This window comes from Saccopteryx leptura, chromosome X (genome assembly GCF_036850995.1).
Source record: "Saccopteryx leptura isolate mSacLep1 chromosome X, mSacLep1_pri_phased_curated, whole genome shotgun sequence".
Taxonomy (NCBI): domain Eukaryota; kingdom Metazoa; phylum Chordata; class Mammalia; order Chiroptera; family Emballonuridae; genus Saccopteryx; species Saccopteryx leptura.
This window is the reverse complement of record NC_089516.1, coordinates 71588062-71607886: the sequence shown is the minus strand read 5'-3', so window position 1 is coordinate 71607886 and position 19825 is coordinate 71588062. Positions and strand designations below refer to the sequence as shown.

At 36.5% G+C, this 19825-nt stretch overlaps 1 protein-coding gene and 1 pseudogene across 4 annotated transcripts in view; one reads left to right on the top strand and one right to left on the bottom strand.

Moving 5' to 3' along the window:
* The window catches only part of LOC136386101 (vascular endothelial growth factor receptor kdr-like), a 276217-nt gene that overhangs the window by 90185 nt on the left and 166207 nt on the right, over positions 1 to 19825 (bottom strand). For all 4 annotated transcript variants that reach the window (XM_066357427.1, XM_066357429.1, XM_066357428.1 and 1 more), the window contains exons 12-15: positions 18226 to 18334; positions 2774 to 3067; positions 2122 to 2268; positions 1811 to 1936 (exon numbers count right to left, since the gene is read on the bottom strand). In XM_066357427.1, the coding sequence (XP_066213524.1) occupies positions 1811 to 1936; positions 2122 to 2268; positions 2774 to 3067; positions 18226 to 18334 (676 nt within the window). The remainder of the gene's footprint in view (positions 1 to 1810; positions 1937 to 2121; positions 2269 to 2773; positions 3068 to 18225; positions 18335 to 19825) is intronic.
* On the top strand, positions 8716 to 9492 carry LOC136385976 (large ribosomal subunit protein uL13 pseudogene; annotated as a pseudogene).

Below are 19825 nucleotides of genomic sequence, written 5' to 3'. Positions count from 1 at the left end.
AATTGTATATGTGCATGTGTGAAATTTTTATACATCGTGGGCATTGCCTTCCATGACTTGGAGAAAAATATCCCTTGTAATTATATTAGATGACTCAAAAAAATGAGCTGAACATATATATAATGCTCAGGCAGAAAGTCAAGATGAGACATTTAAAGTTATGCTCTGCTTAATTAGCTGGCTTTCAAGGACAAAGCCAAAATAGGTATGAGGTATGGAATCAGATTGCCTAAATTCAAATCCTGGCTCTAGCACTTACCAGCTGCATGACCTTGGGCAAGTTACTAACCTCTTTGGGCCTCAGTTTCCCCATCTAATACTGAGAATAATAAATATTTATTACATATGGTTATCTAGCCAGTAGTCCCCAACCATTTTTGGGCCACAGCCCAGTTTAACGCCAGAAAATATTTTCACGGACCAGCCTTTAGGGTGGGATGGATAAATGTATCACATAACCGAGACAAGTGTCAAGAGTGAGTCTTAGATGGATGTAACAGAAGGAATCTGGTCATTTAAAAAAAATAAAACATCATTTAGACTTAAATATAAATAAAACGGAAATAATGTAAGTTATTTATTCTTTCTCTGTGGACCAGTACCAAATGGCCCACGGACCAGTACCGGATTGCGGCCTGGGGTTTAGGGACCACTGATCTAGACTATTAAATGATATGAGAAGTAGAGATAGCACAGTATATAGCATATTACTTATTTTAACTATCTTATTATTATCAGTTTTCTGTTTCCCATACTTTAGACTCTATGGATGATCTCAGACCACTAGGAGGCCAGATTGTTAAACCAGCTCATGTGATTTTCCTTATATGCCCTAGAAGAGTATAGCTGAATGTGTAAAAGGCTTTAGGGATGCCGAGATGGTTATTTCAATCCATCGTGTTTCTTTGAACAGATACAGCTTTGCCCTTAACAGTTAAATCAGGGGTCCCCAAACTTTTTACACAGGGGGCCAGTTCACTGTCCCTCAGACCATTGGAGGGCCGGACTATAAAAAAAACTATGAACAAATCCCTATGCACACTGCACACATCTTATTTTAAAGTAAAAAAAAACAACAACGGGAACAAATACAATATTTAAAATAAAGAACAAGTAAATTTAAATCAACAAACTGACCAGTATTTCAATGGGAACTATGCTCCTCTCACTGACCACCAATGAAAGAGGTGCCCCTTCGGGAAGTGCGGCGGGGGCCGGATAAATGGCCTCAGGGGGCCGCATGTGGCCACGGGCTGTAGTTTGGGGACCCCTGAGTTAAATATTCTTCATAATAACTTTAGGGCATTGGAGTTAAAATACCTTGCCGTAACCTTCAGTGTCTTACTTTGCTTGGGCTTCATATTTACAATGAAAAGTGATCAAACGTCTAACTTTATATTTCCAAATGCTATCCAGTATTTTACAACCAACCCAAGGGGGTAATCTCCTTTGACATTATATATTTTCTAAAGCATTGCCATATCTTGGCCTTCATTTGTATCACCTCTAAAAGATAGAGTATTGCTGGTGTTATTTTCATTTCAAAAAAGAGAAATCTGAGACACAGAAAGGCCAAATGACTTTTGCAAGTTCCCCTCAAGTTAACAACAAGTATGGGATTATGAATTCAGGTTTTCTAAATCATACTATTCCATATACCTTCCCACTGAAAGTAGATATTTTAAGTGCACACCCATGCTTGACTTCTGTATTGTTCTTCTACATTGTATTCCCATCACCAAATGCATTTTCTTTATTATTTTTTTAGATCCATCACTATTATCATTGTAGCTATTAATTTCCAACTTACCTTCCACAGTGATAAGAGCTGCTGTGCTGACTTCCCCCAACTCATTGGTTGCTTTGCACAGATATAAACCCTCATCTTCTTTTTTGGCTCGCTCAATAATAAGGTGGTTGTTCTCAAAGAAGATTCCTGCATCAACAATGCCTCCCATTAGTATGTGATTTGTTTGTGCTGATATCCAACCTTAAAATATGTGAAGCGCCCGACTAATTAAATCAATCTTGAAACAGTTTTAAAGTCATGTAATTTCTAAAGAAATGCACCAACTTAGACCCTCTTGATTAGAGACAATTACATAAGATCTTCAGACTCACCTGAAGCCGGGATGACAGGAACTCCATTTTTCAACCAGCGGATATTAGGCCATGGTGTTCCACTCACTTTGCAATCCAGCAAAATCTTGCCACTGCTATTGACCTCAATATTGGTAAGATTCTCAATAATGAATGGAGCAACTCTTTCTGTAGAGACCAGGATAAAAGAAGAAAATATTTTGAGGTGGGGTGACATAAATATTACATTTAATATCTGTCTCAGCCCTCATGTTTAATCAGACATTTAGATGGTTAAGTGTTACCATTTTTAGGATGGAAAGGGATTCAAATATACTGTGTAGATAAAGTATGTGCTGGTTTGCATTTTGTATTCTTCAAGTTACTCCTTAATCCTCACACTTAGTAAGGTCATTTTTAGCTATCTCAAGCAATAAAAGTGGTTGTGGAAAAGTTTTAGTATTAGAAGGACCAAAAGGTTTCATTCCCAATTTGTTCTATCATCTGTTTGACAGAGTATACAATTTATTAGCTCTCCCTTCCTTGAAACTTCTCCAAGAGGCTCCAGGAAACAAAAGATTGAATGGGCTACTCTATAAGTAGTACAGAAGCAAAACCCCTATTCTGGTTCCATGACCCACCCAGCAGTTGTCTCAAATGCTAAGAAGTCATGCATAAGTCCCTTCAATTCTACCTCTAATTAAGAGCTGAGTATCGTGTTGCATCATTTTGGTGATGTTCCTCGGGGTCCAAGCCTTGCACGTGTACTGTCCTTTATCCTTTTGAGTCACATTCTTAATCACCAGCGTCAATGAAATGGAGTAGTTATTTTTTAAGCTTTCTGTGTATATAACAGGAATCTTCTCTCCAAGTGGGTTGAACCAAGCGAGCTCAGTGTAGATATATTTAGCTGCCTTGCATTTGAGACGAGCATCATAGCCCTCAATCATTGAGACCAAGGGTTCTGCCTCCATGAAGCCAGCCACATCTGTGAGGGTGAATAAATGTCACTGTGAATATAACTAGGCCATAGAAACAGTCATATAACAGCATGCTTTGTCCTTTTTCCTGAAAGTCAAGTTGTTGAAACAAAACATACTCCAGCAAGGATTAGTGTCCAGTAGCAAAGGCCCAACTTCCTTAAGTTTTCAGTGTCATCTGAGTTTCATTCTAAATGCCAACAAAGGCACATGTCACTTTTAGCTGAAAACAGTTCTGAATTAGTCCCCAAGTAGGTATGAACAGAGCTTTGAAAATATTTTCATATAAGTCACCTATTATGAAGAAGGTAGGCAATTAAGTTTCTCAACTGATATGATGTGATTAGGCAAAATGATTCCCCACTCCAACATTATCACCAGATTATTAGAATCTGAGAGTTTGCCGTTATAGATGAATAACATACTTATTGTCCAACTTACAAACCTTCACAGCAAATTTCACGTCAATCTTTAAAAGAAAACTAAGACAAATAATATCACCAAATTCATTTCGGAGATCAAGAAAGAACACAGACCCAATAAATGACAGAAACAAAACTGGTACACCAGGTCTACTGATTTGGGTTTGCATTTTTGTCATTTTATAGTGACCCTCTATAGTTAAGTTCTCAGTTGAGAATGAACACTACACATGTTTGTTGGTGGATTAAAACATACTGTCTACAGGAAAATAACATTTAAACGCAAATTCTCCTAGATAAAAAGGTAGCACAACTGCTGTAAGCCAAATTGTAACACTGAATAGTTTACCACAGATGTGACTTGAAAATAAAATAGACAACTTTGTCAAAATAAAACTTTGGATACCTAGACTGGCCTGAATGATGGCATGCTGAAATACTTTTAATCCTTTTTTCAAACAAAATTATTATAAATTATAAAGAAAGAATTGACTACCATACCAATGTTCTCACCCCCAAGAGATACATCAATTTTCATATCTGAACATTACATACACAAACATACACCACTTTGCACAAATTTTATTTTAAATAAAAATGGTTACAAAAAATCTGGGGAGATTAGCTGTTGAATAAAAACAACCAGTGGTACTGATCCAGGCCTAGAGGTATTAGTCCATTGGTTTTGTATGTGGGTTGTCTGTTGGGGGTCATAAATAATAGGAGACATTTCTGAAGTCAAAGCTTTGAAATAAGAATGAAATGATTAAAACATTCTACTTGTCATAGCATTGTATTATCATTTATTGTGGCTGTGGCCTACTTGCTCCCAGCACCCCAAAGTTTGCTCAATGTTTTCTCTACCAATATTTATCTCAATAAAGTCTACTTGTTTTTAATATATTAATTTATATTAAGGCTCACAAAATCATTTTTATAAAATAAATATTTTCTTAATGTCCTTTTATTCATTTATTTTTTAGAGAGAGAGAGCGAGAGAGAAAGAAAGGGGAGAAGTGGGAAGCATCAACTCACAGTAGTTGCTTCACATCTGTGCCTTGATAGGGCAAGCCCAAGGTTTTGAACTGGCAACCTCAGAATTCCAGGTCAATGCTTTATCCACTAACACCACCACAGGTCAGGCAATTTCTTAATGTCTTTTATATAACATCTCTTGTATCACTATAGGTTCACCATTTTTTAAAATATATTTTGGAGGGTGGGAGAGGTAGAAAAGTGTAAAGGAGGGATAAATGGTGATGGAAAGAGACTAGTCTATGGGTGGTAAACACACTATACTATATACAGATGTTGTATTATAGAATTGTATACTTTAACCTATTTAATTAACCCATGTAACCCCAATAAATTTGATAAGGTCTACCTCTTGATTAAGCACAGTAGTTATGTTCTTGATTGAAGAATATGGCAAGCTAAACAGATGAGTTATCAGCTTTCAAATTCTGGGCCCTTGTTATATAATTTACTCAGTGGTGAGCCCTCATATCCCTAAACACTAACATCAAGTTGTTGATGCAGAAGGCCCATATTCAGGCATGTGTAAGTGATTGCTTATTTTAGAATAATTGCAACCCCTCACTTTATTTATTTATTTACTTATTTCCATAAGCACATTCTGAATTTAGAGATAGTTTTGTTCTCTGTAGCTACTCTTAGGACACATTACCATTTGTCTACTGGACATTTCCACCTGGGGATTCCACAAGCTTGTCAACAATTTAATAACCAAAAATATTTCTTTGATTTTACTCCCCTCAGACCAACTCTTTCTTTAAATTTTTCTGTAGTGGAAGACATCTATTTCCTATAACCAAAAATTAAAACTTCAGTATTATCTTTGATTCTTCACTCACCCTCACCTTCCACAGCCAACCTCCCATTAGTTGCTAAGTCCTATTAATTGTCCCTTGACCACAGCTTTCCTTTCACCCTTCCTCTCAGTCTCCACTGTGCAGCTATCCCAGTGTGGGCAGTCATTACCTCATGCCTGACCAATTAAATGCTTTCCTAATTAGGTTGCTCTCCCTCAGTTTCACCACACTCCAAACAATCTCCACAGGCCACCTCACTCATCCTCCTGAACAATAACTTTGATCAAAATTAATATCCAGCCTGACCAGGTGGTGGCACAGTGGATAGAGCATCGGACTGGGATGCAGAAGAACCCAGATTCGAGACCCCGAGGTCGCCAGCTTGAGCACGGGTTCATCTGGCTTGAGCAAAAAGCTCACCAGCTTGGACCCAAGGTCGCTAGCTCCAGCAAGGGGTTACTCGGTCTGCTGAAGGCCCACAGTCAAGGCACATATGAGAAAGCAATCAATGAACAACTAAGAAGTCGCAACATGCAACGAAAAACTAATGATTGATGCTTCTCATCTCTCTCCATTCCTGTCTGTCTGTCCCTGTCTATCTCTGCCTCTGTAAAAAAAAAATTAATATCCAAAGCTCTCAATGACTCCCCATTGCCTCCAAATAAAGTTTATATTTCTCCCTTACTTATTTAAAGTAAGCCCTTCTAAGTTACGCTCTTCCCTACCAGCTATGTCATCCAGCTTCTCCACAAATCTTGTTTTTACATGCTCAACTATTCAACATGTTCCACAAACATATTATATTGGTTTTCAGTCATATTTCAGTGCCAAGTAAAAATTTACTTCCTCAGACAGGTCTATTATGACCAATCATTCTAAAGTAGGCTCCACTCTACCTTACTATTCTCTCTCTCGTGCACTTATCATAAGTATAAAATGTCTATTTCTGCTTCTTGCCAAAATTACAAAGTAAACTCTATGTGGACAAAGGTCACAAAAGTTTTAGTCAGTGCTATATCCCTAACATTGAGCACAGTGCTTATCATGTAATAGATACCCAATAAACATTAGTAGAATGAATGAATGTTGATTGGTTAATTCCAATCTGTATAACTTTTGCTTATGCCACCTTCTTCCTTTGAAATGCTATTCCTCTCTGTTTTTGTGAATAATGCCTATCCATCAAACTGTGTCCCTTTCTTTTTGAAGCTTTTTCGGTTGTCTTCCTAAACTAACTTCTCCTTTTCTGAGTTAATACTATCTATAATTATATACATAATGCTTTGAGGTATTAGTTCCATGTTTCTCTTTCTTATTAGGTAGTTTGTTAGATACTTGAGGACACCTAATGGAAAGTAGAAAAACAATATTAATTTACTATATTTCATTAAGTTTGAGCAAACTACCAGTCATGTGATGTATTTTTATTTTTGTAAATGTCTCTGAGTCTTTTTCATGGCTGTCCATCTTGTCTCTGTCATTAGCTTGTCTTGACTCTTTAGATTATAAAACTGCTTAAGGTCAGGAATCCCTTCTCAGCTATTACAAAGCACTTTGTGAACAATCAACAGTCACTGAAAAATGTTTTATAATGTTATGATTAATAATCACCTTTTTTATAATGCAGTTTACAACAAGATATTGATGGGGATCCTAGAGACTGACTTTTGGGAGTTGAGTTTAATTTAACTCTGGTTACCAGCCTTAAAACTATTATAAAGTCAGGCATCAAAAGGTCAGAGTATCTCAGAAAAGTAAACAGCCTTGCTCCATGTCAGGCTAAGTCATGTTTCCTAACAAAAGTTCTCATGTATGTCTGAAATCTTGAGGTAAAGACAAAGCCCTGCATTCTGAAGGTGTCTTTCAGCTATAGCCTCTGAAGCTAGTAACAATGCCTTATTTAACAAAGAACTGAGTACTTGGATGATTGAGATAGTTTATTGTTATGAATTGAATTTTTGTGCCCCCATCAGTTTGTATGTTGAGGTCCTAAAACCCAATATGATGCTATTTGGAGATGGGACTTTGAGAGGTAATTTGAAGGTCATATGAGGCCATGAGGACAAAGCCCTTATGTTGGGATTAGTATAATTATAAGGGGAAGAGAGACCAGAGCTTCCTCTCTCCACCACATGGGGACACAATAAAATGTCAAACATCTGCAAACCAGAAAGAGAGCTCTCACCAGGTAACCACATTATCCATCACAATGATCTTGGACTTCCGCTGGCTCAAAAACTATAAAAAATAAATTCTCATTGTTTAATCCATCCAGTCTGTGGTAGTTTGTTATGAGAGCCTAAACTAGCTAAGACATGGATATATAAAGCTTTTTTAGAAGAAACATAAGAAGGTTGCTGTGTTATCTGCATGACTGAAGCTGACTTGACCAGTGAACCTAACATAAAGTTATGAACAATTTTGCTGGCTTCATTTGAGCCTCTACTATCCTCTCTCTAGTTTCTTCCCCTTCCTCTATATGATTATATGGATTTATAGGTTTGAAGCCTGACATTTCAGAAGATGTGCCACTTCCTTCTTTCCCCAACCCAGCCTAATATAGATGTTTCCAATGATTCATGCAAATGAAACACTTGCTTTCTCACATGGTGTTCACCCTAGAAACTATGACTTATTGGGACCAGATGAAAGAATTCAAGCTTGAAAACCTGGATATATTTGTCTTCAGAGCTTTGAAGTTCTGTCACTAGGAAGAGTAAGCAGACAAGCTTTATTGAAACTTCAGTGGGATTTGGAGTGTGGGAGGAAGTAAGTTTAGACAAACTTTATAATAGAGATGGCTCAAGATGAAACTGGCTGCCTTGGGAAGTAGGGGAATAATTCTGTACCACCAGTGACACTAAAGCTGAGGTTGAACAACTTCTTGGTGGAAATGATATACTTATAGTTAAAGCATTAGGAGAAGGTAGAGGAAAGTTTGACTAGATGATCTATCAGTATCTTTAGGATTCTGGCAGTGTGTAATTCTAGGACACTGAGAAGGCAGAATTAACAAAAGCTTTTCTCCACTCTAATACTTTGTCCCTTAATTCTCTAGGAATATCCTCCCATGAATTTTGCTTCTGGATAAAGTAAAATGTTCTCCAGAAAACTCTCTGTCTGAGGCATATAAGAAACACAGGAATGCCCTGGCCAGGTGTCTCAGTGGTAGAGCATCGGCCTGGCATTTGGAAGACTCAGGTTTAATTACCGGCCAGGGCACACAGGAGAAGTTCCCATCTGCTTCTCCACCCTTCCCTCTCTCTTTTCTCTCTGTCTCTCTCTTCCCCTCCCACATCCAAGGCTCCATGAGAGCAAAGTTGGTCCGGGTGCTGAGGACAGCTCAATGGCCTCTGTTTCAGGTGCTAGAATGGCTCTGGTTGCAACAGAGCAATGTCCCAGATGGGCTGGGCATCGCCCCCTAGTAGACATGCTGAGTGGATCCTGGTCAGGCACAAGCAGAAGTCTGTTTGTCTGACTTCCCTTCACTCCCCGCTTCTCACTTTGGAAAAATACAAAAAAAAAAAAAGAAAAAAAGAAAAAGAAAAAGAAAAAAAAAAGAAGAAGAACAGAGCAAACCAAAAATTATTGGACCTTTTCCAGGTGGCTAGGAGGCCAGTCCTGGTGCTTGATAGCCAATGCCTCTGTGGCCAAGTAGGTACTGATGGGCTGGAAGTAGTTGTGCACTGTGAAGACCTAAAAATTTCTAGCAATTTCCACAGAAACAAGTAGCATTACCTGATATTTCTCTCCAAGTGGAAGAACATTACCCATCCCACAGCCCTTACCATTTCTGAGCCCCCAGCCACATCTTTTGGTTGACCATGTGAAGCATTCTGGCTCAAAAATCCAAGTGAGATTAGGCTTCCTTGAACCACCTCAAGGTGTTTGATCAGATACCACTGCCTTGTGAAAAAGTGAATGGCGGTTCCTGATGCCCTCAAGGTTGTGTGTTGGAAGCCTACATGGAAGCTTGCCTATCTAGGGTGCCTGGCTCATGAGGTTGCTGGAATTACCAGACAGTCACAGCCACTCTGGAAGAAGAGGAACGAGAAGGCAAAGATTTGTCACCAGAAGAAGAAGAAGCTCATAAAATTATGAAAACAAGCAAAAAAGTATGTAGAGAAGAGATTTGACTGATACACAGAAGGCCTCAAGACTCATAGACTCCTGTTCTGAGCCTCAAAAAAATTGACTGTTAATTACTCATGCTTGGCCTGACCTGATATTCCTCCATTACCACCCTAGAATGCAGGGGGACTCACAGGCTTCCCTGAGCCTTAGAAGGCTGGGAACTCAAAGAGAGCCTTAGTCACTGCTGTTTAAGAAAAGTGGGGTTTTTAAAGTTTAAATAGCTCTAAGAACTGTACGGCATAATTTGCCCATGACCGACTCATGAGAGTTTTAAGAAATCAACAGTTGGAACAGCTAGTTCGGTTTTAACATTCGCAAGTAAGGTGAAAAACACAGGTTTAAACTTTCCACATGGTCAGATACTATACCATGCAGCTGTTAGATTGTGAGTAACACTTGGGGACAGGATGAACCTGGTATTGTACAAGGGTATCTGTGGATGCACAGACAAGATGGATAGCAACAGAGTCACAGGCACTGCCTTCCCTGTACTTTTAAGCAGAAGTGAATAAATTATTTTTAAAGGAAAAAATTCTATCTGGAAACCACAATGACATTGATTTTTGTGACAAATAAGAAAGAAGTGAAATCATATGCATTAAAGCCTTTGAAAATTTGCTAGAAAGAGCCGAGGGGCTTTGATATGAAATTTCAATTCTAGTTTTCTTGTGTTTGTTTTAGCGCTGCTGCAACTCCAAGATAAAGGCAGGGACAAAGGTCAGTTGAACTTAAATTATCAGTTTGTAACAGCTAAATCTCTTTAAACAAACAATTTATTCCTTAAAAGCACAGATCTCAACCTATAAATGTTGGCTTTAAAAAATTAAAAACAAGTTCACTGAATAGAAATACACTATTAGACATGTGATTTTTATTGTAATTATTATAAAACAATTACGAAATGTTCAATGTAAATATAGCCCTTAGTTGGGGCAGACTTAAAGTCATTCAAAATGTACTATTTAACTTGAAAATCAGAATCCTCATGGGACTTCAGTTATAAATGGCAGGAGTCCCAGTCATGCCATTCGGGCTTAGTTTTAGGATAAAAGAGAGTTGGGAAAGTCCATTTAGAGATCATACTACACTCTTCATATTTTGGGTCCCTATGTTTTTAAGACTGTTTAATTTTATCTGGAAAAGATAAGTAGGTCATAGGCCACTTCCACTGTTTGGCTTGGGCCTAAAATGCTTGTGGGTTATTTTATTTGTATTCTGAGCAACACAGATTACAAGGAGTTTGATTCTACTTCATTCCACTGCTTCTTTTGGACATATGCTCTGGCAGAGAGGCTTTGAATATGACCTATTAATTTTTTCATGCCGTCTGCTTAGGAGGGTCCTGTTCTGTTCAGTAGTTGTTCAAGCTAAGAAACAACTTGACAATGGTAAAAATCTCTCTGTTACATTGGGATTCAAGCTTGTGAGCTTGGAACAGTCATTTTTCTTTTCTTTTCTTTTCTTTTCTTTTTTTTTTTTTTTACAGAAGAAAGAAACTTGGTTTCAAACCAAGCTGTGATGGCCCCAGGCTCCACTCACAATGGGGACAGAGGAAAGAGCTTGTAGTATATCTGTAATTATGCTTGCAAAACCACATTTTCATGGGTTTTCCTTGTTGACACTGTGCTCTAGGATGCTTGGGATCAGGGTGGGGATACCTTGTCCTGGAAACTTTCTTGTACACATAGTAAATTTCCCCTCAAACCACAGTCACTGTCATGTGGAAGAGCCCTGAGAACACCTTATGTCTTCACCTGAGCTTCCTCTTTTCAGCTAAGGCAGCCAACTAGTGTGGGTAGCTGAAGTGATCTTAGAAAATGGTAGGAAAAGAAATGATTTTGTCTGACTCATTCTATGTTGAAAATTAATAATAATAATAATAATAATAATAATGTCTTAATTTCCTGGTATATACTCTAATTTCTGCTTCTGAAGCAATTGGGACAGTCCAGCTGCCTCAGGGTTGGGTTAGGTAAAAGAGAGAGGCAAAATGATCTGAAATAGAACCCTTTTGAAATATCCTGTAAATATGTCAGAAATGTGCTAATGAATGGACAAAATATTTATATAAGGAGATAATTTATAAAAAGTCAAAGTAACAAAGAGCATATTTTCATCCAGAGTCTGGAACACCAAGAACAGAGATTGTTTCCTTTCTCATCTCCTACCCTTCTCAGCCTGCCTATCTTTCTATCTCTCCCTATATTCCACACATTATATCTTAAGACCTTTCACAAAATCATTAAGTTATGAAATTGCAGTTGCATTAGTTTATCTCCAATATTTTCCCCTCATACTATAGATGGAATAATTGAGTCCCAGGGAAAGGAAATAATTTTCCAAGGCCAAACAACCAGGTTTAGCAATAGAGCCAATACTATATCATTGGTTTTATAATTTATCATCTATAAATCTCTTTTGGGCTTGGACTAGAGTTTTCTTATGACCTAATATCACCCTTCTTCCCCAGAATAAATTAGTTTGGACATTCATTGGTAACAAAGATGGCTGATATGTAAACAAAGTCCTTCAATCTTTTTCTCTGAGCAGCTTAGGGAAAAAGCAAGTGTATTAGGAAACATAATAATCTCTAAGTCTAGGAAAGAGTGCTTGATAAGTGAATCAACAGCCTGTTTTCATGGAAAACAGAATGGAGAAAGAAGCTGAAATTTAGATCAATTAAATTACAATTAAATTAGATCTATTTGATGCATAATTAATTGGTAATGAGGTTTGAGGAGTAGGGTGAGGTGTTTGAACAATCCCATCTCCCTTGGGGACCATTTTTTATGTTTGACATTTGGCAGTCAGGATTGCCAAGTGTCGGCACATTTGTTTATTCTACTCTGTGCATCTATGTCTTTCTGAGAATAAAGGATAAGACACAAAACAGTCTTTCTTTCTGGGCATCTAGGACAGGTACAGGAATTATATGTGTCATGGAAAACAATTTGCTGCCAGGGATAAAAAGTAGACATTGTTTTATTCAGAATGCTGAAGCCTTCTCCTCCTTGGCCTTTCTTAAAATGGGAGCCCATGCTGTTCTATTGGGACATCCTCCCTTGAACCTTCCTCAGCTCACTCCAGCTGTTTCCCATGAAGCTAATACATAATCCAGGAAAGGAGAGAAACTGGTGATAAGGAAAAAGAATGGTAAAAAAAAAACAAAACAAAAAAAAAAAACTACTGACTTTCATACCTCCATTCTCAATGACTAATTATTATGTATATGTGATAGGGGGGAACATCTGTCCACTTATGGACCCCAGGCCTACTATGAGATATAATCCAGCCTTCCATCTTCCAGCACTTACCTTCTACTAAAGCTAGAAGCACAAGGTCTACCTTGTCAGAATTATTATTATTATTTTTTCACAGGGCTTAAAGAAGAGATGGAAAGAGAAGCCAGGATGGTTTGTACTTAAACTGCCTTTTACCTGTCTCTCCCATTCTCTGGCTTAACTGCTGTCTAGTTCCTAGACCCACTGACTCCAGAAATCATCCCAAAGTGTGTCCTTGTTGACTCAGCTTTGCATATCTGAAAAGGCCAAGTATTATCAGAAAATTTGGAAACTATCACTGTGAAACCTCTTTCAGATAAAAACTGTCTCAGAACAAATCACCGACCACATGCTATTATTTATAGATCCTCAACCAGGAAAGGTCTTCTTTTTTCCATTTACATAAATCATTCTTACAATACCATTGTGACTTCATTCTTTTTACATTGTATCTAGGGTGGAACATTCTCAAAGTTTCTACATAGAGGGCTTGTGGAAAGTCTAAATGAATTAGCTTCAATGTTTCATTCTTAGCTACATGTATCCTCTCTAATAATTCCCATAAATTAGGCAGACCCAAGTTCTATGAAGAAATGAATTTTTCTGTGTGTATGTGTGTGGGTTTTTTTTTTCTGTGTGAACATTATAATGTAGCTTGATATACCAATCAATTCTAAGAAGTTTATCTTGATGAGGTCTATGTGGGTGAAGGATGGCTAAGATGTTATTTCCAGGAATAATTTTTTAGGATCCAAGTATTCAATAAAAACTAAAACACAGAGAATACTACTTGAATAAGCTAGAAAGCTGAAGAGAGAGCCTTTGTTTGAGGCTTTGCGGAATCTAAGGACCTAAACAAGTTCTCTGGAGATAGAAGTATCAAGTGTTACCCACTACACAGAAACTGTCTCCAAGTAAGCTAAAAATCATGAGTTAAAGATAAGCCAGATTGTCCAGGTTTATGGTGTCATCCTAGGAGGTGATATTTCTTGAGTTTTATAAAACTTTCAATAAAATAATTTTGAATATTTCAGCTTTGATCCAGGTGAGCTACAAAGAATCAAGAAAATTACCTCTTTTTCATATTTGGACCTAAATATTAGCAGGAGTACAGAACTTATTTAGGGTTAGAGTTGTGGCAATGGTGGCTATAAATATCTCAAGAGAAATGTGATTTCTTTGTGCAGAAGCTAGGCCAATAGGTCTTTTGGCCTGACTCATCAAGGAGTTGTTTTTTTTTACAGTGCCAGTCTTAGAAAAATTTGTTTTTATTTTTGTTTGTTTGTTTTTAATAGAAGTTATGTAAAATGTCTCTATATGATGTGGTTTGTCTCTGTGGTTTTGTGAACTCAAAGATTTAAGCAAGTCATTAAGAACATAGACTCTGCAGCCACCACATTCTAGCTGTATTTTATCTGTACTTCAGTTATATTATCTCTAAAATGATGATAACAATGTCTGCTTAATAAGATGGTAGTGAAGGTTAGTTGTATTAGGCCATTTAAAGCATATAGCACACTGTCTGGCACTGTGCTCAATGAATGTTGGTGGTAGCTGCTGTTTTATTATTATTTATTATGGTAAGTGTTTGATGTTGTTATTGTTATTATTATTATTATTATTATTGACTCCATCAATCTTCACAGTATAAAAGACACACTCATGGATCTGATATTTCCAGAATGTCTTCAAATCCCTTGTTTTGGGAAAGCCATGAGTCACTAGAATTGCAGCAGCTATCCGCAGAGGCAGCAGCTTTTTATGCCAATAAACTATCCATTGCGGTCAGTTTCCCAACTTCCCTCTAGAAGTTTTACAAGCTCTCAAATGAACAAAACACCTAATTTGTGATCATTCTTTATACCTGACTTGTCCAGGTAAGCTATCCATGTCATATCCTACTATATTCTCTGGAGTCTCAGCCCTATTTGACAGAAAAGACAATTTAGGAGTGGACTTGCCTTTAAAAAGCAGAAATCTTTAATAAAGTTCCAGCCAGAGAACTTAGTTCTACTACTCACCACTCTTCATTTCTAAAGTTTCACTTGTTTTTCCTTTGTTATTTGAATGGTAAACTACACTGTAATCATCATTATACAACACAATTTAGTGAACAAGAACCATGAAGCCCAGAGTTCATTTCAGAGATATTTCTTATTCAACAACCTTACCAACACCTTGATTTGATTAAGTATTCTGACCATCCAGGTACCTTACCTGTTCCTATTATTTCATCTTTGCCTCACTCTGTCATATTCTCCTCTAATGTCTTTTGGAGCAAAGAAGATATGATAATGGTACAGATAGATAAATATGTACTGATTTCCTACTGTGATTCTCCCAAGTACTTCACTATACAGGCTACACATATTCTTTCATTATTGCTCATGGCTGGAGAAAGTATGAATAATAGTTATTACCTAATGAAGACTTGATATGTGTCAGCTAATTCATAGATACTGTCTCACTTAATCCTCATACACAAACCCTCTGGAGTAGGTATCATTATTTCCATTGTATTGATAAGAAAATAGAATGTCAGAGGCTGAACCAAATTGTTCAAGGTTATACAATCAATGAGAAAGTGGGGGGGGGATTTTTAAGTTGATGTCCATGATAATCAAAATAGTATGGTATTGGGAGAAAAATAGATACACAGACCAATGGAACAGAATCGAGAGCCCAGAAATAAAACCACATATATATGGGCAAATCATCTTCAACAAAGGAGCCAAAAACACACAATGAAAAAAAGAAAGCCTCTTCAACAAATGGTGCTGGGAAAATTAGAAAGCCACATGCAAAAGAATTAAACTTGACTACAGCTTGTCACCTTGTACAAAAATTAATTCAAAATGGATCAAAGACCTAAATATAAGACTTGAAACAATAAATTACATAGAAGAAAACATAGGTATTAAACTATGGACCTTGGCCATAGAGAACAATTTATTAATATGACCCCAAAAGCAAGGTAAGTAAAGGTAAAAATAAATGAATGGGACTACATCAAAATAAGAAGCTTCCACACAGCAAAAAAAAACAACTGACAACAAAACAGACAGAGAGCCAACTAAATGGAAGATGATATTTGCAAACAACAGCTCTGATAAGGGGTTAATATCCAAAATATATAAAGATTTCACAAAGCTCAGCAACAAATAAGCAAACAGCCCAATTAAAAAATGGCAAGAGGATATGAACAGACATATCTCCCAAGAAGAAATACAAATGGCCAATAAATATATGAAAAAATGCTCTTCACTAGCTATTCGAGAAATGCTAATCAAAACTGCAAGGAGATACCACCTCACACCTGTTAGATTGGCAATTATCAACAAGACAGGTAATAACAGCTGTTGGAGAGGCCATGGAATAAAAGGAACCCTCATTCACTGGTAGTGGGAATGTAAATTACTACAACCATTATGGATGAAAGCATGGTGATTCCTCAAAAAATTAAGTATACACCTACCATATGATGCAGCAATCCCTCTACTGGGTATATACTCACAAAACTTGAAAATATTGGCATGTAAAGAGATATGCACCTCCCCCTCCTACCCCCCATTCATCGCAGCATTATTCACAGTAGCCAAGACATGGAAACAACCAAAGTGCCCTTCGATAGATAATTGGATAAAGAAGATGTGATGTATATATACAATGGAATACTACTCAGCCATAAGAAACGATGGCATAATGCCATTAACAACAACATGGATGGATCTTATAGCATTATACTGAGTGAAATAAGAAAATCACAAAAAGTTAAAAACTATGATTCCACCCATAGGTGGGACACAAAATTGAGACTCATGGACATAGATAAGAGTGCAGTGGTTACAGGGGGATGTGGAGGAGAGGGGGTTGGGGGAAGGTTATAAAGAGGGACAAACATAAGGTGATAGAAGATGATTTGACTTTGGGTGATGAGTATACAACATAATTGACTGTTTAACCCTTTGAGTAGTATGAATGTTTATGTACATCCTTGTGCCTCCTGACCATCCAGAGTACTATTGTAACAACATTTTTTATTTTAAAAATGTTTAAGGCAACATTAAAAGAAGGCAAATGTGCATGACCTGTGGTGGTGCAGTGGATAAAGCATCAACCTGGAAACGCTGAGGTTGCCGGTTCAAAACCCTGGGCTTGCCTGGTCAAGGCACATTTGGGAGTTGATGCTTCCTGCTCCTCCCCCCTTCTCTCTCTCTCTCTCTCTCTCTCTCTCTCCCCTCTCTATAATGAATAAATAAAATCTTAAAAAAAGGGCAAATATATGTTCTTGTTTCCATAAATTGGTTATCAAACAAACATGATTGTAAATTAATAAAACTGGAACTGGAATTAATTTCATTTTTTGAAAAAAAAACCCCTCACTCCTGGGGGTGAGCAAGCATGAAAAAACTCACTACTCAAAGGGCTAAATGATGTGGAGATGTTTACCCAAAATCTGTACTGTTGTTGATCAATGTCACCCTGTTAAATTTAATTTTCTAAAATAAAAAAAAAAGTTGATGTAAGATTTAAAGCCAGGAAGATTCATTTGATTCTAAAGCATATGTTCACCTCCTACAAAAGACTAGGTAATTGGCTTAAGAAATTATTTAACTATGTTTCAAACTTTTTGAAAGTATTCATAATAAATTATAAACCTTTCAGTTTTAAATAATGATTAAAGTATCATTACTAAGGCTTAAAATAATAATATTAAAATATGGATGAATACTCAAAATATAACAATAAGCAAAATAAATTTTTAAAAAGTTAAGAACCATATGATTTCACTTGTAAGTGGGAAATAAAACTGAAAGCAACAAATGAACAAACAAGGAAAAAAAACCTTATAGACACAGACAACAGAATGGTGATCACCAGAGGGAAGGGGGTTGGGAGTAGTAAAGGGTAAAACGGGTCAAATGTATGGTGACACAAGATTTGACTTTTGGTGGTGGGCATGCAATGGAATATACACTATGTAAAAATAGAATTCTACCCTTGAAATATAGATAATCTTGTTAACCATTGTCATCCAAATAAATTAATTAAAGTAAATGGAATAAAATTATAATAAATTACTTGAGTTCTACACAATTTCAGAAATCAACTCCTCAAATTTTATTCTCATCATCAATCATCTAAATTAATGATTACAACTTAATTTTAACCAGACATTGAAAGAAGCAAATTAGATCATGGTGTGAAGTAGCTGGGGATATAAATTAAACTAAAAACAAAGGAAAATTATAACAATCAGATTCTTGCTGAGGTGTTAATGTCTAATACTACCTTAATATGTTGCCTCTTCCAGGATATTTGCATTTCAGCAAAATTCTGCCTTAATCTCAATAATGAGCTTTCAATTAGAGATTCTCAGTCAATTTAGCAGGCCTGGCATTGAGCTGGTTGAGAAAATATACATTTTCCATGTATCTCTAATCATATCATAGAAGATCTGACTTGTCTGCTTTATCCTCCCCAGTTCAGAATTTACCTGAGACATAGAACTGTATGCTTCTCTCATCAATGCCAACCTTGTTTATAGCTTTGCAGTAGTATATACCGGAAATATTGCTGGTCAGTATCTTCAGGGTGCTCACAGTCTAAGGAGAGAGAAGCAATGCATTAGTCCCAGTTAACAAGATATAGAAGTTATTAACACTATTCAACAGATATTTCTGACTCTTGCCCCTTTCAAATACAATATATTTTCCTTCCCGGATCCCTTGTGCTTGTACACAGTGTACAGTTAACTCTTGTTTTTTATCCATATATCTGACTTTGTGTTTCAGTGTTTCATTCCATCAATTAATATTTTATATGATTATCAGTGTGTCATACTTAGACTTGATATATTATCATTTGTTTCCTCTTTGTATTTTCTAATTTTGTTCCAGTGTTCCTCTTTTCCTGACTTTTTGAGTTATTTGAATATTTTTTAGTATTGTTTTAATTAATCTATTAGCTTATATACTCCTCTTTGAATTATATTTTTATTGTTTCACCCTACAGAGTACATCATATAACTTTAAATTTTCAATGTACTTAGAGATAATATTGCACATGTCATATAAAATGTAGAATCTTGCCACCATATAGGTACATTTGCCATCCTTGGACTTCCATTTTTATGTCATAGTTGACGTGTGTTAGTTATTAAAAAGGCAATATAGAATGCAGACCAATGTTAGTCTTCAACATTTAGAAAGTTTTAATCTACTGGAGAGGAAGACAAAACTGTGCATTCTATCTCTTTCTTATGGTTTTATCTCAAATACAGACTTTTCTATGAAAGCATCCCTAATCCCCAATCCCAGTGACAGTTTTCTCCTCTGAGTATATTAATATTAGAAAGGATATGTATCCTTTAATAAGCATCTCTTATAATAGGCACAATATTAAATTACTTGACATACAATGTCTCGCTTATGCTTCACAAGATAACTGTTAGGTAGGTGGTCTTATTTCCATTTTACAGATGAGTATGCTTACTTAAGAGAAAAGTATCTTGCCAAATTCACAGGATCACTGAGTGGCAGAATGCAAAGATAAACTCACATCTGGCTAGCTTTTCCTGTTGTCTTTTAATTTGTTTTCCTTGGAGATGAGCACCACTGCCTACTTTAGTTAGTTATTGCTGAATGTGTGTCTTATTTTACCAAGTATATTTTAAGAACTGTAAATATGTTTCCTGTTTGTCCAAATCACTCTTAATTTACTGCCCAGAAAAGAACTCCCTGTTTCAACTCTTGACTACTATTATGTCTATCAATGTTCTACTCTTATGATTTATTTGAAAAATATTTATCAAGTACCTACTATATGCTAGTCATGTTCTGGTAGTACAACATTGAATAAAGGAAGCAAAAGTCCTTAACTTCATGAAGCATCATATATTCCAGTGATGATTTATGCCTCAGGTTTTCTATGTATAAGAATGATGTAAATAACATTTTCCTTATAGTCAGTAGATCCTTAAATAGTGTTGAAAAAAACTTAATTAAAGATACTAGAGTCTTAGACTGAACAGTATAGGAAACTGCCTCTCTGGCCTCTGGAAACACAGCTACAAGGTAGTAGAGCAAGCTGTTTTA